Below are 12,545 nucleotides of genomic sequence, written 5' to 3' on the forward strand. Positions count from 1 at the left end.
TATATTAGGAACTAACAAAGAACAGAGGGAGTATCTGGTTCAGAAAGTCAATGATTCATGTAATGTAGGGATGAAAAACATCTATGAATGATCTAGTGTGTTGTCTCTTCTGTGGTAGGATTGTTCCCTACTATATGTTAGTTTACCCAGACAAAAGGGATAGTCTGAAGCTTGAAATTAGATTAGTAACCCTCACCACTTCCTAATAAAATAACCCCTTCCCCGCACAGCTAACAGCTCTATGTAGCCTCCACTCCCAGATAGTGTGCCTTGTAAATTACTTAAGGTTAGGTTTCTCATTTCCCAACATAGGATTCTTTCCTAACGGTAACAAGCATTCTGGTAAATAACAATACTTATCTCACAATTTTGTTTATTTTTGTCCTTTTTTATTAATCAAAAATCACCATCATCACTCACGTTCTGCGGGATCAGATAAATTCCAGAACATCTTAATAGCTGGAATCATTTTTATCAAATGAAACTAAAACCAAACTGTCATATGTTCTACAAGGAATAATATGGTGCCTTCATCTGCCCATAGGTATGGCAACAAAGCAGAAGTGTACTGACTGGTCACCATACGAGACTCTGGATACCCCAGACCAAGGATCTCAGGAATAGTCTTTGGTAATTGACACCCCTCTTCCCCAAAGCAAGTAGGGTAGTACACCGCTAAGGAAGCCGGGGAAGATTTAATATTACTAAGTACAGATTAAGAGAGGGGCTGCAAATATAGTAAAAGCACCCAAGTCTATCCCCTTCACTTTCTGCCCCCATCACGTAGTGAGCCAGTACAATTGGCAGCAAGATCAAGGCTGTGCCAAAAGCCTTCTTTCCATGTACAGAAAGAGCATTTTTCATGCAATACATGTTTTATTAGTGGCAATAATAATAAAATATTGGCAGTTATAAGTGTTGCACAAAGAAGTTCTACAAGTCTACTTCTGAAACATTCACATTTAGAAGCCCAAAGAGTTAGTTGCATTTGCTGAATCTGTTTTCAAGCAGAAACTAATTAAAGCATATCCATACCGGAAATTTTGCTAGGTGTGCCTTTTAAACTCTTAACTGTTTTTCAGACAAAAATATTGGGCTAACACCAGAAGATTGCATACGAAGTTGTTTGCTGTGCAAAGGACCTGCTCAGCTCAAATCTTTGTTGTGAAAGCCATCATAAGCAATAGATAAAATTTATACAAGATGCTGAAGCAGCAACTACATGTACCTGGATGCTATAGAATTCTACAGAGAGGCAGGGCATTCCTTACTTACTTAAAATGCACCTCAATTTAATTTTCAAATGTAAAATACTCAAAAGCTTTTCCCAAAATAATGCAATTTCAATGGCTTCAAAATTCATTTGCAAAACATTGTTAAACATATTTCAGCAAGAACTAGGATTTCAACTATATTAATAAGATCATAAGAAATTTTACTTCTAAACAACAGTAGGAGAATTCACTGGCTGAAGGATAATAAAAACATATTGGACAAGAGAGAAAAACATAATTGCAAATTCACAGAACATTAAGAAATTAAAATTTTCTAGCACTTAATATGTATTTTTCCATGTTTTTCCCATATACAGTTTTTTCTAAAATATGGTATTTTCCTCCAAATGTGGCATCATCTCTCTGACTGATAACACACAATGTGCCCCTTTTTCCAGACAGCTGTTGACAGTAATTTATCTGAGAGAAAGCACTTTGTGAAGCATGATTTATAAGCCAGAGGGCAAAACTCCACCACTTCATAGAGAATTGAGAAAATATTTAGCAATACAAACAGAAAAAAATATGTTTATCTTTTTGTCTCCAGATTAAAAGCAGAACATCCAGATCATGGTCATCACAGTCGCAATGCTGAAGGTTGTTTTACTAACCACTGTGGCTGGACTCTTGTTGCAAAAGTCCTTTTGACAGCAGTGGAAATCAAAGTTGTCAGCACCAAAATCATCAGCAATCTCATTCATGTTGCATCGGGATTGTTTCCAGCAGGCATAGGTTTTCAAATCAGCTTTAAAAAAAAAAAAATCAAAAAAAGAGTTAGAAGCAGGATACCATACTGTTTGCTTCTCTGTAGAAAGAAGCAGAATCACTGCCCTGGTCTGAACAAGCCCAGTTCTTGTTGTTCAAACTCCTTTGAACACGTTCAGTTACTCTTCCGTGAACACACACTATAAACATGCTGGTGGGAACACAATATGTGAGGCAACAACGGGCTTGTCATTAGATCAGTATTAACTTGAGATATGACTCAAGTATTCCCTCTAACTGAATGTCTACACACAAATCTCTAGCTCAGCTGAAATAGTGCTTTAAACTCAAGCTCATTGGCCCATCAGGAGTCTGGGTTGAATCTCAAGTGCTGCTGTCTCTCAAGCTAACAATGCAGTGGGGATGCAGTTATGGTCAACAGCTTGAGTTAGCACAACTCATAAGCTACACAGAGTGATTGGGTTAGCAGCTAAGTTTTCTTTCACAGGAAAACCTGGAATGAACTATTCATTGCTGGATAATGCCCAGTTTGTGCTCAGTTCTCATCACAGAGTCTACAGTTTAATGAAAACACTACATAGAATAGTGTTCTTTTCTAGTTGTGCCAGTGAAGTTTCCTTCATGCTCATGGATTTACGAGCTTGCAGCTTCAATACATTTTGGCAGTGACAGAACTGGGGGCATTTAAAGATCCCCCATTAACACAAGACACCATAGCCAGTCCCTATTTTGGAGAGGAAGAATGAAATCAGGGTGGGGAAGAGGGAGTGTGTGTGGTGGAATATAAAGATAGTAGAAACATATTTCAGTCTAGCAGTCATTTATTTTATAAAAGGAGTTAGGCGCTGTCTGCATGAGAAAGTTGCACTAATTTAAAAAGGTGAGATGTTCAACTGATGCAAAAGAGTATATGGAAACTCTTGTATTGTATTGGTTTAAGAATAGCTTATTTCAATTTTAGTTTTCTTAAATGAATACAAGAGTTTCCACACAGCCTTTTGCATTAGTTTAACTGAATCAATTTAAAATCTCACTTTCAGTTAAAATAATGCAACTCTCTCATGTAGACAAGCCCTCAGCTAAAGGCTCCATTTATAGCTCACCATATGATCTCCCAGCCATTCTTGTAGGAATCCCAACCTACAAAATGCAGGAGGCAAAGTCACCGTTTGGTTTGGTCTGAGCAGTGTGGGATCTCTGACTAGGCAGGTTGTTTACCCCAGCAATTCTATCCCTTTAAAAAGTTAGGTGTGGAGTAAATCCAGGTCCAAAAGAAACTTCTAGTCACTGGCTTCCTTTTGTTTATGCTTAAAGAAAAAACAAAACTCTAGGCTAGCTTGCTTCAATTAAGCCCGCAGTGATAGCTCACTTACTGAGTCTATAGTTCTATACAGTCTGGCCAACTGCTTTAGTTCTGAGCTTCTTTCTCAGGAAGAACATTCTCTCCCTCAACAATCCTCACTTTTCTAAAGGAATGTCATTTATAAGAGCTCAAATCCCTGCCAGCTGAACCACTAACTACTTCTCAGTGCCTCTTAGCATTTCCCTTACTACTAGGAAGTATAAGCCATATAATGGAAAATATATTATTATGACCAGAAAACAGACTTTCCTCCTATGAGGTTTCCTACAGTTCTTCATTCCTTGCTACTCCTTAGCTGTTTCTCAGAAAAGGTGAAGAATAAGTGCAATGTTGATGTCATCCACACTTGGCATTCAACACATGGAAAAACCTTGTTCCTCCAAGCAGATTCATGTTTTCAGGTCAATAACTCCTATGCTAGACTATATATATTTGGCTTTTTACTATTCTGCAATAAAAAAGCATTCACCCAATGTTCTGGGTGCTCATGACAATCTTTGAAAGAGATAAGTGGATATGACATTCTGGTGTCAGAATGGTTCATTTTTTGAAATATGCTTTGATTGTTCTGAATTTTTCAACCATAAGTTTATTTTAAGTGAACTATATTTATGCTGAGAACAAATTACATGAAGTGCACTTTATCCACTACAGTCTTGTGCTGCCTTGCTGTTAATTCATACACTTGGATTACTTCAGTTTGACTTTTTAATTTACCTGGATATATGACAAATGTTGTACATCAGATACACACACCACCATTTATCTTCATCAGGTGCTCAAAAAAACGAAGCAACGAGTCCTGTGGCACTTTAAAGACTAACAGATGTATTGGAGCATAAGTTTTTGTGGGTGAAAGCTTATGCTCCAATACATCTGTTAGTCTTTAAGGTGCCACAGGACTGACTGTTGCTTTTTACAGATCCAGACTAACACAGCTACTCCTCTGATACAAAAAAACCAAAGTGTACTGATGATTATCAGCATATAAGTCAAACGGTCTTTTATCGTGAACTAAATTAACAAATCAGAGTCGGACATTTCCAGACTCAAAATGCACAGACTTTGAATGAGTTAATTTTTCTGTATTTATTTTATTCTGTGGGATAGTATACATACCAAACCTGATCTGTAAGCAACTATCATCTCCATGGGTGCAAGTAGCATTGGTTGAACACAATAAAGGACTATCTGCACAGATGTAACACCTCAGGGCATATCCTAAACAAGAAAATAATATTTTATCATTACATAGGAACCAGCTGCTTTCCTAATACAAATTCAAAATGCTCATAATGAAGGACTTTTCAATATCTGTTAGACCAAACCATTTTAAATCCTCAAATTAAAAAAAAAAAAGACTATTTTTCTTTAAGTACTGCAAGAGCCCCTTAGGCCGCAAATTATTTATGAGTCTCTCAATTTATCCATTCAAGTTCAGGGAAGCAGCAGCTGCATTTAAATAAAGCAAATTGGGATTGTATCCAACTGCTGCAATGCATAGACTGAGCCTTAAGTTTTACCAGCCCAGGGACATTAACCTAAGTTCCCTACATCTTTGTTTTACCAGTGACATTGATGCAGAACTGCTTATCCTTTTAATCAGGCTCTCTGTCCTTTCCCTCTCATTGCTTCTTGCACCAACCCTTCTTTCTTTCCATCATCTCATCTCTTCTGTTCCATGAACTGACTCTTTTCATACTTTTCCCCCCTGTCCTGAACTATGCGTGTTCTCATAAATCTTCAACACCATGCTGGTGACTTCTTTTCCTAATCCTGACTGCTAGCACACTCCCTTCCTAATACCATTAACCTCCTTGTATCTCATGCTTTAATTTCTTATTTCTTTTTTCCCTACTCATCCCTGTTCTCATAAATCTTCAGCATTCTAGAATATCTGTCCTAATCCTGACTGCTAGCATACAATTCCCTCATCTTCCCATATTATTAACTTCCTTGTCTCTTATGCTCTTTTTTCCTTTACCCTTCTTGTTCCCATCTCATCTACGTTCCCACTGAAATATATGCTACTGATTTTTTTCAAAGAAGCAAATACGTGTCTGTCCATCACTGGCTTCTGCAAAATGCAACATCGGACTTGCTCAAATGTATGTGATCCCATCTTTAGGCTGTACCCTAAAACAGCTATAACCTCTCATACTGTGACAAAAATGAATGTTTCTAGTTACCATTTTAAAACTAGAAAAGAAGAGATGATAATGACAATTCCTTTTTTGAAAATCTTGGCTCAAGTGCATTTGTTTTTGTATAACAAGTGTGCTTCAGGTGAAACCTTCTTTGAAACAAACCAATTTTCCCCAATCCTTGCATGAATCCTTACGCATAGCTGCAGAGAGAAGGAACTGTGAGACAGCAGTAGCCAGGGCCAGCTCCACACAAGCTTAGCAAGCAGGTGCTTCAGGCGGCCCCTCCGGAGAGGGGCAGCAGGTCCAGCTATTCGGCAGCAATTCGGCAGAGGGTCCCTCACTCCCGGTCGGAGTGAAGGACTTCCCGCTGAAATGCCGCAGATCGCGATCATGGCTTTTTTTTTTTTTTGGCTGCTTGGGGTGGCATAACCCCTGGATCCGACCCTGGCAGTAGCCAATATTTGTTACACATGTAATTGAAGGAGGCTAGTCTATCATCTTGCATTATATCTTTAATATTTGTTAATCCTTTTGCTATCTAAATTGTTTTAAGCATGGAGTAGGCCTTAATCCTGAAGCATGGGTTATCCATAGTGGTACAAGAAGGATCTTGTGTGACAAGCAAGACTGTTTTTTTATTCAGTATAAGTTGCATGATAAGCCTATTTATTTGAGCAAAGAGCAAGGGGGAGATCTTGAAAGGCAACAGACTAATAATAAAAGTCATTATTGGGCAGATATTCATTTTGGCTATTTCCATTCTCCCTGATAAGGAGAGGAGAGGAAGGAGGAGACACCACTTTTCCATGTCCTTGGAAATTTCTTTTAAAATATAGTTTCTAAAAACAATTTTGGGAAGATTAGGACAAATTTAACACCTGAATAAGTTATTTCCTTGCATATTTGAAATGCAAAATGATGAAACTGAGAAGAATCTGGTCTTTTGGATTTATCCATTGTTTGTGATTTATTCCAAAAGACAGAGATCTTTAAAAAAATATCAACTACGTTCAATAATGATGAGATTGATGAGGATGGATTCTTCAATAGCACAAAAATGCCATCAGCATATACACTGATTTAGTATTCTTTCCTGTTTATAATAATACCATCAAGGACTGAGTGCTGACGTATGCACATTGCCAGTGGTTCGAGAGAGAGATTAAAAAGGAGGGGCAAGAGGAGACAGTCCTGTCATATCCTTTTTTATAATTGAAATGTGAGAGAAATAATTCCATTAGTTGATAGTGAAGCAAGAGGAGAGTTGTATAATACACTGATCCAATTCAGGAATTTTGGTCAAAACACAAATCTTTTAGGACAGACATACATAAGGCCATTCAACCCTATCAATGACTTTTTCTGCATCTAGAGATAAGGCTATACGTAAGGAAAATCTGACATCTGAGCTTGCTGGATCTTGTGAGCTATTTTTCTTGTATTATCAGCAATCACTCTTCCTTTAATGAAACCAACCTGATCTGTGTGTATAATTGATGAGATGATGGTGTTCAGTTGTGTTGCTAAAATTTTTACAATTATTTTGCTATCTGTATTCAACAGAGATATGGGGTGGAAGTTACCACAGTTGCAATCATCTTTGTTCTTTTTAATATTAAAGTAGTTCTCATGTCATGAGACATGATTCCTTTTTGGAATGTTTCAGTGAAATCCTTTGAAAAAATAGAAGATACCTAATTACAAAATGTTTTGTAGAAATCTGACAGAAAACCATCCACCCCAGGGACCTTGCCAGAATTTATATTTTTATAACCTGTTTGATTTCTTGATAGCTTTGTCCATATGTGACGTTGCACTCCATAATGTTTTATGGAAATATGCTTATGAGTATGAATACAATGTAACTGAAATATGCTTTTTGCCAAAGGTCTCTTGTAAGGTATCATTATAAATTTTATAATCTACTGTGTTCATCCTATTTGTATGAATGTATCTTTCTTGTATCTGAAACTAGGAATATGAAGTATAACTCTGAGGTCCTACTGTAATTATGCAAAGTGTGGGCCATTTATGGTGGTTTAGAATCTTGATTGCTCCCATCAATTAGGACAATTGACTGTAGCTGGCTCTGTTTATTTGCAAGCTTTCCTGTGTTCATGTGAGCTAGCCCAGGAGAAATGGAGGCTGGGGTTTCTAGTGACTATGTCATATGATGCTGGAATCCATCTTAATTCTGGTACTTTTCCATTTAGAAGGAGGGGTGGGGACCCAGAGAGACAAAAGATTCCCACCAAAGCTATACAAGGTGACGGAACAGGACAAAGGGGGCTGCCAGTCATGAGAATACCACTAGTTACCACCTGACCTGGAACTAACAAGGACTGTACCAGGGGAAAGAATTGGGTCCAGACTAGAAAGGAGTCTAGTTTGTGAAAGAAACTTATTGGAACATCTCTGAGGGTGAGATATTACCTGTATCCATTTCTTAATGTATTAGGCTTAGACTTGCATGTTTTTGCTTTATTTTGCATGGTGACTTACTTGTTCTGTCTGTTATTACTTGAAATGACTTAAATCCAACTTTTTATACTTAATAAAACCACTTTTGCTTATTAATTAATTCAGAGTAAGTAATTAGTACCTGGGCGAGCAAGCAACTGTGCATATTTCTCTATCAGTGCTATAGAGGCTGGACAATTTATGAGTATACCCTGTGTAAGCTTTATACAGAGTAAACAGATTTATTTGGGTTTGGATCCCATTGGGAACTGTATGTCTGGGTGCTGGAGATAAACCAAAAACTGCTCAGCAGGTCAACTAAGTCTGCAGCTTTGGGCCTCAGAGGTAAATTCAGCACGTCAGGTGACAGTCCCAAGGGGGTCTGTGACCAAACCCATCACACCATAAACACTTAACTTAGGGTATTAAAAGGTAGACCTTCAGTAAAATGATCAAATTTATTAAAGTCAAATTAATTGTCTGATTTATATAAAGTTTGATAGAATTGCTTAAACTGATTATTTATATAGAATCATAGAAGCGCAGGACTGGAAGAGACCACAGCGGGTCATCTAGTCCAGTCCCCTGCACTCAAGGCAGGACTATGCATTAACTAGACCATCCCTGACAGGTGTTTGTTTAACCTGTTCTTTAAAACCTCCAATAATGGAGATTCCACAACCTTTCTAGGCAAATTGTTGCAGTGCTTAACTACCCTGACAGGAAGTTTTTCTTAATGTCCAACCTAAACCTCCCTTGCTGCAATTTAAGCCCCTTGCTTCTTGTCCTAGCCTCAGAGGTTAATGAGAACAATTTTTCACCATCCTTGTAGCAACCTTTTACATACTCAAAAACTGTTATGGCCCCCCCTCAGTCTTCTTTTCATCAAATTAAACAAAACCATTTTTTCAGTCTTTCCTCATATTTTCTAGACCTTTAATCATTTTTGTTGCTTTCCTTTGGACTTTCTCCAATTTGTCCATATTTTTTCTGAAATGTGGTGCCCAGAACTGGACACAATACTCCAGCTGAGACTTATCAGTGCAGAGTAGAGTGGAAGAATTACTTCTCATGTCTTCCTTGCAACACTCCTTCTGACACATCCCAGAATGATGTTTGCTTTTTTTGCACTAGTGTTACACTGTTGACTCATATTTAGCTTGTGATCCAATATAACACCCAGGTCCCTTTCCACAGTATTCCTTCCTAGGCAGTCATTTCCCATTTTGTACTCCTAAGTGGGGTACTTGGCTTTTGTCTTCATTTAATTTCATCCTAGTTACCTCAGATCATTTCTTCAGTTTGTCCAGATCCTTTTGAATTTTAGCCTTATCTTCCAACCCTTTGAAACCCAGCTTTGAATTGTCTGCAAACTTTATGTGTACTCTCTATGCCATTATCTAAATCATTTATGAAGATATTGAACAGAACCAGAACAAGGACTAATATGCCCTTCCAGCTTGACTGTGAACCACTGATAACTACTCTTTAGGAATGCTTTTCCAACCAGTTGTGCATCTACTTAAAGTAGCTCCACCTAGGCTATATTTCCCTAGTTTGCTTATGAGAAAGTCATGCGAGACAAGAAAAATAAATTCCGTGGTTTCTGTTGCAGGGACAGTTTGTCAGTTTGACTGTGTGCTTGATTGTTTGAAAAGTGTGAATTGAGAGTGCTTTATTCCAGGTTGGCCTTGAGTGGGCCTGACTGTTACAAAAAGGCAGTCAGCTGCAAATCAGCTGAGCAGCGAACAGCGGAGGCTAACAAAGGGAGTTTGCTTGGGAGTTCGCCTGGGGAGAGCCCATTGAGGCATTCATCTTGTGGGTTTCTGTGAGTTGCTGCAACAGCTAAGGAAGCCCTTAGAAGGAAGAAATTATGGAAGGTGAGAGTTCAGCTGTTGTAACCTGTGCAAGTTGTGCCATGTTTGTCTTTCTTCCACAGGACAGAAGCGACTTTGTCTGTACAAAGTGCATGTTGGTCTCCATATTGGAAGAGAAGGTTCAAGGTCTGGAGAAACAAGTATCAACTCTGCGTTGCATAAGGGAAAATGAAGATTTCCTGGACAGATATCAGGATATGCTTCTACAGGCACAACGTTCTGAAGAATCGGAGCAGACTGCACAGAGGGGACAGAGGGACAATGAAGAAATTTGACAGCATGTGATCTCCAGAAGAAGAAAGAGGAGCGACCATGTACCAGCAATGGAGATACAGGTGAGCAACGATTTCATGTTCTCTCCACAGGTACTAATGCAGAGAGTGGACCAAATGATACATCTGAGCAGAAGGAGACTCCACCAATTGGAAGGCATGAGATGCACTGTCCTAGGGATGGGGGTTCCACGATCACTGCTCCCAAGAGAAGGAGGCAGGTGGTGGTCAGGGACTCCCTCCTCAGGGGGACTGAATCATCTATCTGCCACCCCGACCAAGAAAAAACGAGAGGTCTGCAGCTTGCCAGGAGCTAGGATTCATGATGTGATGGAGAGACTGCTGAGACTCATCAAGCTCTCAGACCGCTACCCCTTCCTGCTTCTCCACATGGGCACTGATGATATTGCCAAGAATGACCTTGAGCGGATCACTGCAGACTACGTGGCTCTGGGAAGAAGGACAAAGGAGTTTGAGGTGCAAGTGGTGTTCTCATCCATCCTCCCTGTGCAAGGAAAAGGCCTGGGTAGGGATCGTCGAATTGTGGAAGTCAATGAATGGCTACGCAGGTGGTGTCAGAGAGAAGGTTTTGGATTCTTCGACCATGAGATCGTGTTCCAAGAAGGAGGAGTGCTAGGCAGAGATGGGCTCCACCTAACAAAGAGAGGGAAGAGCATCTTTTCAAGCAGGCTGGCTAACCTAGTGAGCAGGGCTTTAAACTAGGTTCACCGGGGGAAGGAGATCAAAGCCCTGAGGTAAGTGGGGAAATGGGATACTGGGAGGAAGCAAGAGCAGAAGAGTGCAAGAGGGGAGGACTCCTGTCTCAGACTGAGAAAGCGGGAAGATCAGCAAGTTATCTTAAGTGCCTGTACTCAAATGCAAGAAGCCTGGGAAACAAGCAGGGAGAACTGGTAGTCCTGGCACAGTCAAGGAACTATGATGTGATTGGAATAACAGAGACTTGGTGGGATAACTCACATAACTGGAGTACTGTCATGGATGGATATAAACTATTCAGGAAGGACAGGCAGGGCAGAAAAGGTGGGGGAGTTGCATAGTATGTAAGAGAAAAGTATGACTGCTCAGAGCTCCGGTATGAAACTGCAGAAAAAACTGAGAGTCTTTGGATTAAGTTTAGAAGTGTGAGAAACAAGGGTGATGTCGTGGTGGGAGTCTGCTATAGACCACCAGACCAGGGGGATGAGGTGGACAAGGCTTTCTTCCAGCAACTAGCGGAAGTTACTAGATTGCAGGCCCTGGTTCTCATGGGAGACTTTTATCACCCTGATATCTGCTGGGAGAGCAATACAGCGGTGCCCAGACAATCCGGGAAGTTTTTAGAAAGTGTAGAGGACAATTTCCTGGTACAAGTGTTGGAGGAACCAACTAGGGGCAGAGCTCTTCTAGACCTGCTGCTCACAAACCGGGAAGAATTAGTACAGGAATCAAAAGTGGATGGGAACCTGGGAGGCAGTGACCATGAGATGGTCGAGTTCAGGATCCTGACACAAGGAAGAAAGGAGAGCAGCAGAATACAGACCCTAGACCTCAGAAAAGCAGACTTTGACTCCCACAGGGAACTGATAGGCAGGATCCCCTGGGAGAATAACATAAGGGGGAAAGGAGTCCAAGAGAGCTGGCTGTATTTTAAAGAATCCTTATTGAGGTTGCAGGCAAAAAACATCCCGATGTGTAGAAAGAATAGTAAATATGGCAGGCGACCAGCTTGGCTTAACAGTGAAATCCTTGCTGATCTTAAATGGAAAAAGGAAGCTTACAAGAAGTGGAAGAGTGGACAAATGACCAGGGAGGAATATAAAAATATTGGAGGCATGGAGGAGTGAAATCAGGAAAGCCAAATCACATTTGGAGTTGCAGCTAGCAAGAGATGTTAAGAGTAACAAGAAGAGTTTCTTCAGGTATGTCAGCAACAAGAAGAAAGTCAAGGAAAATGTAGGCCCCTTATTGAGTGAGGGAGGCAACCTAGTGACAGAGAATGTGGAAAATGCTAATGTACTCAATGCTTTTTTTTGCCTCTGTCTTCACAAACAAAGTCAGATCCCAGACTGCTGCAATGGGCAACACAGTATGGGGAGAAGGTGACCAGCCCTCTGTGGAAAAAGAAGTGGTTCGTGACTATTTAGAAAAACTGGATGAGCACAAGTCCATGGGGTTGGATGCGCTGCATCCGAGGGTGCTAAAGGAGTTGGTGGATGCAGAGCCATTGGCCATTATCTTCGAAAACTCATGGTGATCGGGGGAGGTCTCAGATGACTGGAAAAAGGCTAATGTAGTTCCCATCTTTAAAAAAGGGAAGAAGGAGGATCCAGGGAACTACAGGCCAGTCAGTGTCACCTCAGTCTCTGGAAAAATCATGGAGCAGGTCCTCAAGGAATCAATGCTGAAGCACTTAGAGGAGAGGAAAG

General features: G+C 40.1%; 1 protein-coding gene across 3 annotated transcripts in view; it reads right to left on the bottom strand.

Moving 5' to 3' along the window:
• Nucleotides 1-386: 386 nt before the first annotated feature.
• Nucleotides 387-12,545, bottom strand: part of LOC116819167 (CD59 glycoprotein) — a 40,555-nt gene continuing 28,396 nt past the window's right edge. For all 3 annotated transcript variants that reach the window (XM_075065257.1, XM_032770686.2, XM_032770687.2), the window contains 2 exons: nucleotides 4,483-4,584; nucleotides 387-2,019 (listed from right to left, as the gene is read on the bottom strand). In XM_075065257.1, the coding sequence (XP_074921358.1) occupies nucleotides 1,823-2,019; nucleotides 4,483-4,584 (299 nt within the window). In that variant the 3' untranslated portion in view covers nucleotides 387-1,822. The remainder of the gene's footprint in view (nucleotides 2,020-4,482; nucleotides 4,585-12,545) is intronic.

This window comes from Chelonoidis abingdonii, chromosome 4 (assembly GCF_003597395.2).
Source record: "Chelonoidis abingdonii isolate Lonesome George chromosome 4, CheloAbing_2.0, whole genome shotgun sequence".
Lineage (NCBI taxonomy): Eukaryota > Metazoa > Chordata > Testudines > Testudinidae > Chelonoidis > Chelonoidis abingdonii.